General features: G+C 34.3%; 2 protein-coding genes across 3 annotated transcripts; one reads left to right on the top strand and one right to left on the bottom strand.

The window, feature by feature from the left end:
* The first annotated feature begins 1,864 nt into the window (after positions 1-1,864).
* Positions 1,865-7,785, top strand: LOC18032455 (zinc finger CCCH domain-containing protein 58). Of its 2 annotated transcripts, XM_006419592.2 has the most exons (7): positions 1,865-2,343; positions 2,532-2,659; positions 2,847-2,912; positions 3,301-3,420; positions 3,533-3,850; positions 3,940-4,263; positions 6,865-7,785. In XM_006419592.2, exons 1-7 carry the CDS (start codon positions 2,256-2,258, stop codon positions 7,249-7,251), a joined length of 1,431 nt encoding a protein of 476 aa, XP_006419655.1. In that variant the 5' UTR covers positions 1,865-2,255; the 3' UTR covers positions 7,252-7,785. The 2 variants fall into 2 exon arrangements, with proteins under 2 accessions (XP_006419655.1, XP_024033694.1); XM_024177926.1 differs by lacking the exon at positions 1,865-2,343 and having other exon boundaries at positions 2,575-2,659; positions 2,809-2,912.
* A 2,086-nt stretch (positions 7,786-9,871) lies between these two features.
* On the bottom strand, positions 9,872-10,933 carry LOC18032457 (ethylene-responsive transcription factor ERF086). Its single transcript, XM_006419591.2, has one exon. The coding sequence runs from the start codon at positions 10,927-10,929 to the stop codon at positions 9,901-9,903; it is 1,029 nt and encodes a 342-aa protein (XP_006419654.1). The 5' UTR covers positions 10,930-10,933; the 3' UTR covers positions 9,872-9,900.
* Positions 10,934-16,824: the final 5,891 nt, after the last annotated feature.

Below are 16,824 nucleotides of genomic sequence, written 5' to 3'. Positions count from 1 at the left end.
ATTAATCATCTAAAATTTAAGTCTCAATTTGATTTTTAATTGATGTGATATTAATCTATTAAATAATAATTAAATAATTTTATAAGTTTTGAAATTTATTATTTAATTTATGAGTGACACGTGATATTAAAACTTAAGTTGGACTAAAATATTGAGATTCTTAATTATAATATTTGATACAATTAAAGAAAATAAATATATTATTACAATATTTTGATAAACTAAATAAAACGATTTCACTTTTCATGCAAAAAGAACATATTGTATTTTAAAATAATTAAGTCAATAGATGGTTGCATCTTTTTGGACGGTTTTTACTTTTTATATACAATCGTTTGCACGGCCACAAATTCAATTCGCCTGCACTTCACTCTTTGTCAAGGAGCGTGTGGGTGTAATTCTCCCGTGCGAAACATCAAGTAAGAAGCTTTGTTAGCCCAGGCCTTGATCGACCACGTGTCATTTCATGGTTGGTTCATCCAAAAAGCGTTTTGCCCTTCATTATCTTTTTCAAATCAACTTCTCATGCCGTTTCATTGAAATTCGTTAATTGACGAAGAAGATGAATGGCAATTTGCTCATCATTTAACTAACTAATAAGAGAAACTAAGGGTATTAAAAATAATAATAATAAAAAAATAAGAGAGAGTAAGGGTTTATTAACTTTCTAACAAAAATGGAATGGATACTAGATTAACATTTTAAGATCTCTTCACGTTTGTATACAGTGGATGGGATCATTGATTAATACCAACATCAAATTATTTTTGGCAATTAAGTTGAACATTGAATGAATTGAGCCAACAAACTATATTGTCTATTCGTTATTCTGTCATTATTTGCCAGTAAATTATAAATTCAGGTCATTTATTGTAAATTTTCTTTAAGCAAAAAAAAAAAAAAGTTTCATTTATTGTAACTTCTCCTTTGTTGTTATATCGATCTGCATGTTGTATCATAGAGCATACTTCTAAATTTACTATAGTTTATAGTTGATTTGATTAGGCCATTAAATAAGAGATTGATTAAAAGGTTTAAATTTGGACTAATGAGCTTCAACTACATTATATATTTTTCTGCCAGGTATAGACACTAACAAATGTTTAAATATAAATTTGAGGTTACACAATATTTAGTTTCAGATCCATATTTTAAAATATATAAATGGATGCACTAGAGAATTACACAATGTATATTCAATAGATAATTACATGTCAAACTTTATCAATTTTTTTAAAATTATAAGTATATTTATTTAAATAAATTGATTTGAAGCTTATATGTCCAAAAAAAAAAAAGGAAAGAAAGAAAAATCAATGTCTATCAATATCGATAAGTATAAACGGTCTAAATCTTCTAGAATAAAAAATTTATAAATTTATCCATTTCAATTTTCAACGAAGTACTTTAATGATGGAAATATCAAAGAAAAAATCTCTTCAGAATTGAAGGTCTTCACAATAAACAATAATAAGTTGATTAGAATATTGCAACGAAGCATAAGCTAAATTAAATTATGGTACACTTTGCACCTTTTACTATTTTTAAGGAAGATCCTCTAATGATGCCACGTTGAGCTAACCCTGTACCTACCTTTTTCACCCTTCAGCATTACTTAATTAAATTTTTAATTCAAAATAAAAAAAATTTAATGCCATCATTACCTTTTTTGTAATAACGCCTTAACGGAAGGACAAATACGTCACATACTTCACTCTCCAATCACACAACACAATTCGAGGATAATCTCGTCATTAGACATCTCCTCCCTCCATTTCTGGTAATTTCCCCTCCATTTGGCGCGTATATAAACGAACACCTTCGGTACCCGCACACAAAATTAATTAATTAAAAAAAAAGAAAATTAGAAAATAATAATAATAACAATAAAATAAAGATCAAACAAACAGCAGCAACAAAAACAACGATGCCTTTGAAAACTGAAACACGAGAGAGAGAAAGTGTATGTGTGTGTGTGTGTGTGTGTGTGTGAGTGTTGAGTGAAAGAAAGTAGAGAGAGAAAAATCAGAAACCCAAAAACCCCCCATAGCCAAACAGAACATAAACGCAGTTCGTGTTCGTGTCTTTGCAAAGAAGAAGAGAAAACGAGCACACACAAACACGAACGGGCAGTTTTTCTCTCCGATTCGATCGGGGACTCTCATTGTACATACATTCAATAATTCTCCTTCTCTCCGGTTAGCCTTCTTTTTCTGCTCTATCCCGGTTCAGTTCGGTTCGACTGCCCGTGCGAAATGGAGCGGCACGGTCGGGTCAGTGAAGGCTCTCAGTCCGATCCGTCTCCGGAATGGACCGCTCCGGGAACCGAAACCGGTCCCGAAGGTCTGTTCATTTTCAACCGTATCCACATTTGAGATATTATTTTTCCTACTTTTTGGTTTGTAATTACATTCTACGGTGGTGATTGAATTAAACGTGAATGTGAATGTGATTATTGGATGTGATCTTGAATTTTATTTCAATTTATTTTTATTTCTGCGGAAAATGAGTGGAGCCTTTGTGGCAATTAGGATTGGGAGTCGGTGCCGAGTCGTATCCAGAGCGGCCTGACGAGGCCGATTGTATTCATTATGTGAGGACGGGGTTCTGCGCGTACGGGTCGAGGTGTCGGTTCAATCATCCACGTGACCGCGGCTCGGTAATTCATTGGTTTTTCCCTTATTCTTAGGGTTTCAATTGAATGTGATCAAGTTGTTTTTTGGATGTCTATTGTGTTCTGATCTTGTCAATTATTGAAGTTTTATTGTGTAATTAAATGTGAATGTGAAGTTGATACGGTTAGATCAGGTTGTTTGTTTGATGTTGAAAGAGCAAACACTTGTTAGGTTATGGGAGCTGCAAGAGCAGGTGGAGGCGAATTTCCGGAGCGGGTGGGCCAGCCAGTTTGTCAGGTACTTGATTTCATAATTTTGTGGTGGCATTGGGACTTGGTTCATACGGCGATGGCTGATAACCGGCAATGTACATTCACTTAATTCTTCCAATTAAAGTAGACATTTTTCTTTTGGCTAATTTATTAGTTATGCAGTGATAGTGTCGGTATTGGTCTAATCTATTTTCAACGCAATTTGCCAAACAACATTTACATTCTGATGTGGCTTTCCATACAAGAGTACAATGCATGCCACGTGATTGTGATGCATTACACATTTTTTTTTTGGCTCTTGTATGCATTCCATGTGATCATGGTTTATGTTACTGCTGTCTTTTTGTTGGCCTGTTTGATGGGGTATCGGGTTTCCATTTTGATTGATTTTGTCATTCTGACTTAATTTGCAGTATTATATGAGGACTGGGACATGTAAATATGGTGCATCGTGTAAATACCACCATCCCAGGCAGGGAGCTGGTTCTGTTAGCAATGTGTCATTAAATTATTATGGTTACCCTTTGCGTCCGGTTTGTATATTTTTTCATCTATGTTAAATTTTTTAAACCTTCCATCATATTATAATCGTATCCTGTACATATGCAATTAATCTTACTTAAACGTTGGAGTTATTAACAACAGGGTGAAAAAGAATGTTCCTACTATATGAAAACAAGGCAATGTAAGTTCGGTGCAACATGTAAATTCCATCATCCACAGCCAGCAGGTGTGCCAGCTCCAACACCATCTCCTGCACCTCAAGTTGCCGCTGTGCCCACGCCAGTACCTGCACCCGCATTGTATCCTCCGCTGCAGTCTCCATCTGTTCCTTCAGCTCAACAATATGGGGTAGTAGTTGCAAGGCCTCCTCTATTGCATGGTTCATATGTGCAAGGTCCTTATGGTCCTGTGCTGGTTTCTCCAAGCATGTTTTCCTTGCAGGGTTGGAGTCCATATGCGGTAGGCAGATAAAAATGTCTTTCACTTTTACTTTTTGGTCATGTTTTATTTTAAGTTTTTCTTTAAGTTGTTTCTGCCACTTGGTTCAGACATCTTTAAATCCGATATCCTCTCCTGGAACTGGTACTCAATCCTCTGTTGGATCAAGCTCCATTTATGGGATTACGCAACTCTCTGCTTCAGCACCTGCTTACACTGGAACTTATCAATCTCTACCTTCTTCAGTTGGTCCTTCAAGCAGTAGTCAGAAGGAGCATCCATTTCCTGAGAGACCTGGGCAACAAGAATGTCAATATTACATGAAAACTGGGGATTGTAAATTTGGGTCCTCGTGTAGATTTCATCATCCTCGAGAATTGATCGTGCCAAAAATGGACGTCACCTTGAGCCCCTTCGGTCTTCCTTTGCGTCCAGTAAGCTTCTTTTGGCACCTGCTTTTGCATTATTATGCTTTACATGAGTGAAGAAACCTTTTTCTCTTTTTTTTCCTTGTTTCTTAATGCTGTGTGAAATGACTTAATTACTCGATATTTGGCCTGTTCTTTGGTGATGCATTGGAGTTCTTTTTACAAAACTTGTATTTTTTGTTTTTAGACTTGTAACCTGACTCTGTTTTTGTCTGTGTGGGATAAAACATATTATCTTTTTTCTTCATGCTTCTTACTCTTTCTGCCCTGACACGCTCATGCTTCTTTGTTTCTGTTGTGTGGACTCATCAAGTTTCCATTTGATGGCCATAATTTCAACTTGCATCTAGAGCTCTAAACAGATGCTTTCTCATTTGCTTTCTTCTAAATGGATCAAGATTTACAGGAAAGTGGTGAGTTCAGTCTGTTCTTGCATGACAGGAATCTGAGAAAATGGCTTTGCAACTTGTTGAGATTGGGGTTAGAGAGAGAGAAAGAGAGTCGAGAGATATATAGTCAGAGACTCAGAGGGCACCGGCTCATTTGAGACTTCATAATTGCTCACAAAGTTGTAACCTCCCTGTCTTGCCCTCTGCTTGAAGTGGCAGAGATAAAACACTGCTTCAATTAGGAATTATCCATTTGTTATATTCTGTTTGGCTTTATCTCATTTTCTCTTTTAAAATCAAACCAGTGAAGTGATAACTTCTGATTCAATAAGTTGATTATAGCATAAATCTACTTTTTCCCTTTTATCAAATAGATGAAATTGTTCATTATGTTGTTATTTTTGCTGTTGAGAGTTAAATGTTTGAGTAATTTCCTGTTAATCGGTTGACTCTGCATATTGTTTTTTTAACACAAGGTTAGACAGCTGCATTAAGCATTTTTGAGCTATTATGCAACATAACAAAGCTTGTCTATGATATGCAAGGCCATTATGTCATTTTCACAAGCATGGTTTGAGTTGTTGAGACTGGTTGAAATGAAAAAGGGTAGCTTATGCTTTATGGGTTGATCTTTCATTTTCAGTGACTGATTGTGAAGATAATAGTCATTTCTATCTTTCTTTTCTTTAAATGGAGAGTAATTTACTGTATCTGCTTCTGTTCTGGTAAGAATTATGTATAAACAATTGATTATTTCTATTTTGAATATTTTATTCTATATTATGTTTTGTCGTTTCCTTCAAAAGGTTGTATTTTTTTTTTTTTTTTTTTTTCCTGTTTGATGATTTGTCATCTTTGATATGATTAAATCTGTTAACTATACTGCAGGAAAGCTAGGTTGTTAATGAAATTTATATATTTAGCAGGGCTACCATTATGAAACAACTTAAGAATTTATGGGGCACTGTCTGTTTGGGTTTGGCAGCTGCCCAGGTCCTGGTGTCTCTGCCTGTTGGTGTCATTTCAGTGGCTGTTGGGCTCTCCTCTTGTGCCATTTCATTGGCTCCATTAGAGTAAATACCCATTTCTGACTTTACGTTCAGGGTTCACTTTGATCTTGCCACTTCCCTCATGGAATTCTATTTTTATAACCAATGGAGCAAAGTTATCTTGACTTCATCTATTTAGTTTATTGGCTTAGTCTTCTTCCCCCTCCCCCCCTTTTACACTTTCAATTTTCAGAAACATGAAGTGTAGCTGACTTTTTGGCACATGTATTTAGTTGGTGGAGAGAATCAGTTACAGTGTAGATGATTTTATGATGCGGTTTGGGAGATGCAAGGGTTACTGGTAGTTCTGGCAGATCGAATTTAGGACCTTTTAATTACTACGCTGCTGTTTAGGACCTTCAACGCAACCTTCTATGAGTCATGCAGTTTTTGGTGTTATTGATGTTTCTTATAGGTTTTCTATTTAGTTGAAAACTGAATATTGGCACGATCACGCTTATTCTTTCTTTAGAGGGGCTAAGCATGGCTTCTATTATATATTATTTGTATTTTTCTATTTCTACAATTACTACTTGTCCACTTGCAGATCACCACTTTTTCTGTGGACCCTGGTTATCTTTTGATTTCATCTTTCTGGATTATGCACAAACTTTGTTTTCATGTCTGTTGTCGAAATCTTTTCCTATTTTCAACACCTATCTTCATTTTTTTCCCTAGTGCGTCCATGGTCTAAGGAGAATAGATCTTTTGTTGCTTTCATTGGTACAAACTTGATAACATTGCTGAACTACAGACTGCTAACAAATTTGTTGAAGCAGGTTATTTGAAGTCTGTAAATATCTTCAAAGTTTCTACTCTATTCTACAAACTTATTGATATGGGCCCTTCTATTTAAGATGTGTATCAGTGAGTAAAGCATGATTGAAATGCATACTCCATGCATCCAACCACAGTGAAAGATGATAATGCTTCAGGGATTCATTTATATGCGCCAGTTACAGTGTAGCAGTATGACTTAAATATGGCAGTGGACATCCTCTTTGCTGTTTTGTATTTTGTCTTCATGCAGGGATGTTGTGTGCTTATATTGATGCATACCCATTTTTGATACTAGTGTGCATTCTAGTTATTATGCATTTGGTGTATGCATCCAAGATAAAATTAATATGCATCTGATATGATTGATTGGTTTATTCTTCTATTATCAGGGTGCAGCACCTTGTACGCACTATGTACAACGTGGAGTATGCAAGTTTGGGCCTGCTTGCAAATTTGATCATCCAATGGGAATGCTAAGCTACAGTCCATCTGCATCTTCTCTGGCTGATATGCCAGTCGCACCATATCCTGTGGGATCTTCAATTGGCACTCTCGCCCCGTCGTCCGCATCCTCAGATTTGCGGCCAGAACTTATTTCAGGATCGAGCAAGGACTCTGTTTCAACTCGAATGTCTTCATCAGTTAGCATATCAAGTGGATCAGTTGGTTCAATTCTTTCAAAGAGTGGTCCTGTACCTCATTCAAGCATGCAACAATCTGGCCAGAGTTCTGGTCCTTCAACTGCTGACGACAGCAGCGCTGAGGCTCGTACTTGAAGCTAAGCACAAAGAGAGGCACTTTCTTCATTCCTTTTTTCGATCAAATTCATGAACCAAAACTTATTTTTTCTGCAAGTCGTCAAAATAGGAGGCTTCATTTCTGTTACAGTTCCACATTTCAGGTCTAGCCCTCATTAGCTTTATGTTCATACAATCTTTATATGGCCATCCTTTTTATCTTGAATAAGCCATGACCAACCTCGTATAGCCTTTACTCCTTGCTTTTGAATAACCATGAAAGAATCCACACTCCACAGTTCCATTAGGCAAAAATCTGTCTTTGGCCCTCCAATTTTGGAATTGGTGCTTATTTATGGTCCAATCCTTTTCGAAACCGAAAAAGATTCCACCCACAGCATTCGGCCTTTTAAATCAATGGTGTTTTCCTGTCTATCGTTGTAGATCATCTTTAAATTTGGGAGCAAGCTTCCAATTCAACATAGAAAGCAATTTGAAGTTATTCTGGTTCCCCAACTTTTTTGTCTGGGGTTTATCGTGAAAACACAGAGAATTAAAAGAGACTCAAAAGGAGGCATAACAATGCTACCTTATATGGGGTTCAGATACGTAGTTACATTTGTCAAATGAAACGCTTGACATGGCTATTGATAAATTTATTATGATACACAAATATGACAAAAAGATACTTCCAACTCTGTAGCTTTGCTTTTACATAATCATCCATCTTTCTTGTTCCTCCTCATACTCTTGTCAAGTTATTCTTGTTAGCTTTGCTTTTACAAGTTGTATTTAGTTAAGTGATTCTCCTAAAGAAGCACTAGTTTGAGCTAGTGAAAGAAAAATCGACAAAAACATCCATGCAATTACAGTAGGATCGTAGCGAATGCCGTACTTGATATTCACTTACACAAAAATATGCACTAATAGTCAGGTGGTTTGGCAGTTCAAAGGGTAGCTTAGAAGCAGAATATTAAGCTTGTACAAATAATTCATATTCTTTGAGCGTCTCTTTGGATAGAGGCTGGAGGAGTAATTGACCCGGACGTTTTTCATTGGAAATTACCTACAGCTTCTCTTTATATACTGCTTGTACCAATTTCTTGTCAATTATTGATGAGTACCTCCAAATTTTAGCTCCCATATATTAGCTCCTTTTACCGGAGGCTTGTAGCTTATTAGAATCCTGAAGCTATGATTTTGGGGACTGCAATTATTGGGTCATAAGAGTAGCCCCATGATGCCCCCATATCAATCAATATCGGGGCTCTCCACAATCTCCAAAGCGGAGACTCAATTTTTTGTGACTGCGCCAGGAATTTCTAGTTGGGTTCTCTTATAGCTAGCTTAGTTTCGGTGAGTTTATTGAACGAGGAGACATTAACGAGAGTTGAGACTAGTGGCAGCACGTGGGCCATAAATAAAACGCAACACCATGTCCGGCTAATAAAAGTTTGCATGTACATTCGTACTTGAGCAACATACCTACTTGTCCATGTATACAAAAGCTTCCGTCCGAGATTTAAACATGCGGTCTTTGGACAACTTAATTAGGTGGTGGTGATTAACTAATTGTGATTAGTGTAACCATAACATTATTATTTGCCACTGATTCTCTGAATCAAAAGCTATTAAATAAAAGTCCATCATTAATAATGGAGGCAAAAGCACCAACGTTCACTAACGTGCCCAATAATTTTCTATAACCTTTCATTCCCTCGCACATTAATGGAAGTTAAATTTTAGCAAAATGTTAAAAAAACTTAAGGCGCGAGAGAAATAATGGTAAAACTCGCCCAAGTTTGATGTGTTCGATTAATCATTTTTCAATTAACACTATAATCCCAACTAGGTTTGTTGTTGTTTCTGTCAGTATTCTATTAAATTTTTTTAGTCAAATATCATGGCTCTAAAATTAATTGTAGAATAAGCCAAAAATTATATGAAGCATGCATGTAACCCAAAAATACCTAGTTTGAGCTTTCATTACACTCATTGAGTCACCATTATTTACTCACTTGTTTATTTATTTTAAAGCGAGAGGTGCCTATATTAATTTTTTAGTCTTCTATAACTTTATTTTTTCAAATTTAAATTCAAGTAATAAATAAAAGGAAATTTAAATTCAAGTGATAAATAAAAGGTGCTTAAATTAATCTTTTAGTCCTTTACGATCTTATTTTTTCAAAATCATTCCATCAAGGCTCAAGCGGTGGGACAAAGTACAGTTACTCAAAAGTTATTAAAAACAAAAAAAGGCTACAGTTGAAAATATTAATGATGATCATTCGTACCTAGTTTTTAGCATGCATTCTTGGCTAGGATTAGGGTTTGTCGTAAAAAGTGAGACATCATGCAACCATTATTTGAAGACGGTAATGAGCAAATTCATACCCACCAATTATAAACAGATGAATCGTGGATTTTGTTACTTAGATAGCTGTTAGCTTTAAGGAAATTAACTTTTTAATGATTTTTTGTCCATTCAATCTAGTAGAATCAAATAGGAAAACTTTAATTCCAATTCCCTTTCTAGCCAATCTCACTTATGAGAACTTTTTAATGTAAACATCAAAGACACGAGAGAAAAGAAGAAAGTGCATATATGTAGATGAAAATTATATTAAAGTAATACAATTCACGATAAATAGCGTCACACTCTAATATCAGTAATCACTCACATTAAACTCAAAACAGTGAATAGCCGAAGTCAACCACAGTACCACCAAACAATGGAGTTGAAGAGGAGCTAGCTGATGAAGAAGAAGTGGCTTGAGGCACTATCCCATGGCTAGGGTTATGATAATGATGGTCAATGACTGCAGGATCAGACAAAGCTCCCATGGAGCAGCCATCTTCAGCCATTATTGGGTTGTTAATCATAGAAGAAAGTTCATTCATCTCCCATGACTGCTGACGATCATCCCAAAACCCATCATTGAACTCACCAAAGTAAGAGAAATCTCCAGCCATATATGGCTCTGTTGGCAGCACAGTGCTTGTCGTATCCATTATTGAGCAAAAGCTTTTTTGATCATTTGAGGCACCAGAGTTGCTATTAGCTTGATGATTTGAAGGGGGGTTTAAGCAACTATCAGGAACAATACAGCCCAAGTAGCCAGAGTTAGAATTATCAGGTTCAGAGAAAAAGAAACCAGTATCATCAAGTGATGACCCATAGGAAGTTTCATTAGTACTGGTTTCATTATTGGATGTGATAGTGATCTTAGATGTCGTGTTATTTTCAGAAATGTCAGGCTGGAGCTGCTGAGGTGGAGCACTCGTACTATTTTGAACTGTGAACTGTGATGATTGTGGTGGCGGCGGCAAGAGAGCTTGGATATCAAAAGGTGTAAGAAGAGAATGGAAAGTTCCATTGTCAGTGTAAATGAAGTTAGTTCTAGCTTGTGCACCTTTCATTGAAAGTGCAGCTCTGTCATAAGCAAGAGCTGCTTCATGAGCAGTATCAAATGTGCCAAGCCAGTGCCTTTCTTTAGTTGTAGGGTCTCTTATTTCAGCTGCATATCGTCCCCAAGGCCGCCTCCGCACGCCAAGAAATCTTCCAGGCTCAGGCTGCTTTCTTCTTCCTCTTTTTTCTGATGATGGAGATGTACTGTTGGGGTTTCTCTGAATAAGAGCAAAACCCATTTGAGCTTGGCCTTGTTCATCATAGCCTTGGAAAGGTTTATCTAAGGTTTTGGAAGTACTACTAGACATTGCTGTGATTGTGAAGAAGATGCAAAATGGTATAGAGAGAGAGAGAGAGAGAGAACTAAAGAGGCTGTAACAGTTTCTTGTTTTGAATGGAAGCTGTGTAGCTGCTTGAGGAAGTGTAGGTAAGTCTTTTAAAGACTGTGAATTGGACAAGGGAGAGGAAGAAAAGGACACCGCAAGTGTCATTCCTTACCTTTTCCACCTACTTTTTTAAGATCTCTCTCTCTCCTTGCTTCTCTTTCTATGGTTTTAATTGTCTACGTATTAGATTCTGACCGTAGTCCATTTACATTTATTTATCAAATTAGCTTCAATTTCAAATAATTCTAATTATGCTTTTAGAACTTAAAAATAAATAGCTAAATCTCATTATTTTAATAATGAACGGGTAAATTCTAATATTTTCTAAATAAACATTCAAACTCATTAATGTTATTGAATTTTGTCTATTTGAATAAAAATGAAAACACTGTAATACATTTATTTCGTAGATATTATAATAAATAAGTGTATTTACTAACTAAAGGGACTGCATATTACGGTTTTGAAACAACGAAATCATTTGGGTATCCCATTTAGTAGAAAATATTTGAAAGTCAGAATTATTTATATATGTTAAGAACTTAATATTATCATTGTGATGTAAAGGTTACATCAGATGAATGCAAGCTAAGCTATCTGGGGTTGATAAAATTAAACTTATAATGATCAAGTCACGTGTTAGAGCTACACTAGAAATCTACCTTAAATCGACATACACCTCTCCTATTTATAGCCCTTTGATGCTATTATGATGTTATACTAAATTGTTGATGCCATTAAAAATGACAACATCAAAGCAACCATGCATACGGGAATGTCATACTTAATTACTATAATTAATGAAGAACATGATTGAGTGAGCACTGGTGGGTAGCAGCAAGATGATGAGTATGATGGTAGGATCATTGCTCGTATAATTTTCAAAACCAGTAAAAACAAAAACCGCTGCATATAAAATGGTTTTGTGTTTGCAAAAAACTTCTTGAGAGTCTCGAACGTTTGAATGAGAAATTTACTCATTTTAGTAATAGTAAGTTGTTTTTGTAATAGCTCTGGTATTATGCACATGTGAGTCCTCATTTTAAGCAAAATAAATCAATGAAATTACTTGTCTGATTCATGATTTTCAAAGGGAGTAGTTAAGAATATTATCTCTAACTAAGCAGAAAATGCCTAAGAATATGAGGCTCTCGTGTCCAGAATCATGGAAACAACCACCCCACATTAGAGTACAAGCCAAAGGGCCCATCATAAGTGTGTCTATAAGTCAAAATAAGCCATTTTTTATTTGTCATTTTGCACCTAGTTTCTCAATTTTAATTTGGTCTTATTCTTATATTTCTGTTAGGGACAAAGTTGGGGTAACCTTGCAACTGTTGCAAGGTAGCTGGATCCTTCTATTAGTAACTTGATCTTAAAAATGACATATTATCTTATTTAGAACGCAATTTTTTAATAAATAATTATAAAAAATAATCAGTTGTGTTAATATAAAGTCAAGTTACAAACTACAAGTATTTAGTAAATACTTTAACAGCTTAACTTTTGCAGGTAAACAGATGTACACTATAGGTTTTTCTTTCACAAATAGCATGGCTTCCTGTTCAATTCATTTTAAGTAAAGCAAATTGTAATTCACAGAAACATGGGTCTTGTCTCTGATCTCCAAAAGCAAATTGAAAAGGCTACAGTCAAAAGGGCAATCAATAGATTAAAAAACAGATTGTAAAGCAAGATGAAATTTAATTAAACCGCCCAAGCAAAAGCATGAACATGGTGGGCACTCGGCACTAATTAAGAGTACATTTGTTTAGTAGTTTCTACAGGAGTTTGATCAACTCAATTTCATCCTCTTTGATAAGATTAGTAGTTTCTACAGCACCACGATCAATCTAATTTCATTCTCTTTAAAAAGAAGAATTTTAGAATACATAAAAGGTACTATATCCACTATATAATAAATAAATAATGTTATATTATATGATCATTTATTTTTAAAAAAATTAACATGTAAGTGATAGTTATGTTAAATTTAATTACACATATAATAATTAATTGTATGGTTCATATGTACCATCGACTTTCTCCTTTGATAGTCCTAACATGCCTAAAATGGCATTGGGAATGACAAAGCCTAGTCATAATTATCAAACGGGTCAACTGTTGTCTTGTTTTTATAACATTTCCAAATTCTAAAATGCTTAGTCACTAGTCATTATAATGGCAACTCTAATTAGTAGTCTTACTGACCTAATAAATTAAGCCTAATCAATCAAGAAAGTAATGTATTTTAATTTGACGCGGTAGAACGAATATAATATGGAGAAAGAGAGAGATTTATTAAAATAATTTAATCAAATTAGGTATATTAACTAATCGTCTTTCATTTCTTTTAAGAAATGTGACATTTGCACTTGTTAAAATCTACAACCCTTGACTCATCCACTAAAGATTTGAAATCGACAGGATGAAATTCCATTTGACTCGTGTATTTATCTAAATGGGCAAATGTCCATATCTACGAACATGGTATCATAATGTTCCCATGTGGAACAAAACATAGGTTAATTATTAAATAACACGCAAAAAAAAAAACAAAAAAAAACAAATTATTTCTCATTGCACTTAGTAAATCCATACATATAATTTTCAAGTAGGTAACGTTACCTATGGTTTAGTTTGATCAAGAGGGACACGTGCATTTGTAATTAAAGAGTAAAAATGGTGGTGAATTTTACCATTTTCAGAGAAGCAGAAAAGTTCAGTCAAGCTTCTCATGAAAAGGTGTGTGCCGAGCCGAGCGTACACTTCAGAAAGTAATGCTCAGGAAAGTAAAAATGGTGGTGAATTTTACCATTTTTTTTTTCTTCTTTTTTTTTTAAGTGTTCAAAACGTAACGTAAGCTTGTAACCTGCAGGTGTAGGGGCCTGTCTCTTCCTTTATTTTCTCTTTTTATCGGATGATCTTCGTCAGCTTTTTTTTCCAAGTTTTCTTGATGTCAAGAGAATTTTTCTGCACATTTTTCCGAGAGAGAGAAAAAAAAAAAAGCACACACGAACTCATCACATTCTATTTTTATTTATTTTTCCTTTTTAATGGTTCAAAAGCCCATCCGGGATTCATGGAAAAAGATATGTAGTTGTCCTAAGACTTGGACTTTGACGGAAATGAAGAGTTAAATGACTTAACCCTAAAGTGGAGAATTTATATATTAATCTTGACAATTAATTAATTAATTAAATAAGAGATTTTTATTTATTTATTTATATATTACTTTTTGTACAATTTGGTATCATCAAAAGACTCATCTTTTTTTTTTTTTTTTTTTTTTTTTTTTATGGCTGAGCAGCTCCTTGTCTCTTTCTAGTCAAGTAGTCAAAAACACTCGTGTCATTCCACTTAACAATCATGTAGCCCTTGGTTATTTTATAGGTGGCAGGCCAGGCTCAACTCGCTTTGCAATTAATGATTGATTCTTCGCTCTATAGCTAGGGATAGCAAAAATCTTCCAGACGGATTCACGAGGGATTTTTTTTTCCTTATTTATAAAAGATATATAAATAATTTTACATCTAATTTCTTATTCAGAAAAAGAAAAATGATAATTTGATACTTAATATTATATTCGGGGAGAGACAAAAAAAATTGCGAAATACTTATGCTCTCCTCATTTCTCCTTTTCTATTTTTATTTTATTTTTCTAAAATTAGTTAATACGTTTCAAATTTAAATTGTAGCGATGCGGATGTAAATAAAAATATAATAATTTTTATAAAAATAATATAAATAAAATTAATATAAACATTCGAATGAAATTTGCCACAATTACTTTGTTTATAAATAAGAGATAATTTTGTTAATGATCCATACCGTATGACTTTTGTAATGAATTAATGTTATAATGCAAGAGATATTGTCATTTTTTTTATGAATGTGTTTAAATTTGAGGTTTTAGTTTTGCTTAATTTCATAGAGTATCTTGTAATGTTTATGTAGGTTTGGCAATAAAGCGTGGTTTAGTCTGCCCGATTGGCCCTCCATGTGAGGGACTAGACATGTGTATAATAATAATAATAATAAAAAGCTCGGACAAGCATGACCTTCTTTTTTTTTAAATAATTGAATATAAACTAATAAATAAAAATCTAAAAATGTAATAGAAAAAAAAAAGAAAACTAAAATCCCCAATTCCTAAATCAATGATGATTAAAAAAACTCAAGATTATAACACTAAACTCACACATGCACACTATCACACTCACATACACCCTTGATCTACTGCTGATCAAATCAGATTATCACTGGCACTGATCTTATCTACCTTACTATCTCGTAAAGATGCTTATTCCATTATTTACATTAAGTTCCCAAATGCACCAACTTAAACTTGCTTATAATTGCTTTGTGATATAATCTATCAATTTCCAACCATTTCGAATTCCTCTTCTAGCTTATATATTCAAAACTCAACTAATTTAAAAACATTTAGGCTTTAGGTAGCTTCAACTAATTAAGAAGGTGCTTGAATTAAAGTATATAGTATTAAAAAATTAAATATGTATGCTTTTATTTGCTTTATTTTTATTTATTATTTTATTTTAAAATAATAATTTTCTTTAATTCACTCTTGATTATAATAATTTGTTGATTATTAATTGATTATGAGTTTACAATAATTTTAAAAATAACTAAAAATATGTGGAAGCCTTTTAGAGGGCCCGTATCCATTTTTTCTAATGTGGCCTTAGGCTTGGGCTTGAACTTGGAAAAACTCGAGTGATGACATTGACTTAATTCGATGGAAATTTTTTTAATCACTTTATCATTCTTTATGCTTTTGCGTTGGTAACATACAATTTTATTCTTTTATTTTAATATGATTAAATTAAGTTAAAAAATAAAATGTATTAGTTATTCAGAGATTAAGTAGTCTCAGTAATTCATTTTCTTGTTTTCGAGATCCCCATCTCTCACTCAAAAAATTATGATGGTCTCATGCTATGCTTTCAATTTACTTTTAAAAATTGATAAAGGAACAAAATTATGATAAAACCTTTTTGTCAGCTTTTAAAATTTCTTAAATGATTTTATATTTTTCGTTCTAGAAAAATCTTCAAAATTAACTCGAAATTTAAAAAAGTTTGTCATGACTTTGTTCATTTTGTAACCCCATTTTCAAACCCTAGTTGTATATCTTTTTATCTTAACATATGGCTATAAGGTTTCAGAGACGGATAAAAACATGAGCTAAATAGCTTTGTGTATCAGGGAATATAATTTGATATCATCTCTTTCTTTGGATAATTATGCATATGGGAAATCCATTACCATTAGCTAGCGAATGAAAGATGCACATAATAAAGTAAGACTACTTAAAAGACTCGCAATGCAACCAATGAGATTCTGCCACGCAGCCTTCATCAGCCGACCACCAAAACCTAGGAGAACTACCACTGTTAGTCGTGTCTAATCGGACACGTGTGCAAGAACTGTTGCGACGTCATGATCTGAATCCTTGCGGGTCCCACTACTGAATTAAGCTCATGATGACGCACGGAATGGCGTCTCCAGACATACCAAGCCTTGCTTGTACGGGCTACGGGTCACAAATTAAAGGAACTCGCAACGGGGTACACACAATAGGAAGATACGGCGTTAAGATCGTAGATGTGCGATCACGATTTTGTAAGAATATTGGGTAAGTGAATGAGTTGTTACAATGGAGAGTGGAACAGGGAAAGCAAATCCACAGGGTGAAAGTGAAGAGAGGGAGTCAAAAGATTCAATGCGGACGGTTGATTGATTTGAGATTTGAGACTGCACGGCTGTTGCTGAGAGTGCAGAGAACTTGAGGCC

The sequence above is a fragment of the Citrus clementina genome, unplaced genomic scaffold, assembly GCF_000493195.1.
Source record: "Citrus clementina cultivar Clemenules unplaced genomic scaffold, Citrus_clementina_v1.0 scaffold_9, whole genome shotgun sequence".
NCBI classification, from domain to species: Eukaryota; Viridiplantae; Streptophyta; class Magnoliopsida; order Sapindales; family Rutaceae; genus Citrus; species Citrus x clementina.
The sequence above is the reverse complement of the archived record's forward strand: the minus strand, read 5'-3'. Positions and strand labels throughout refer to the sequence as shown.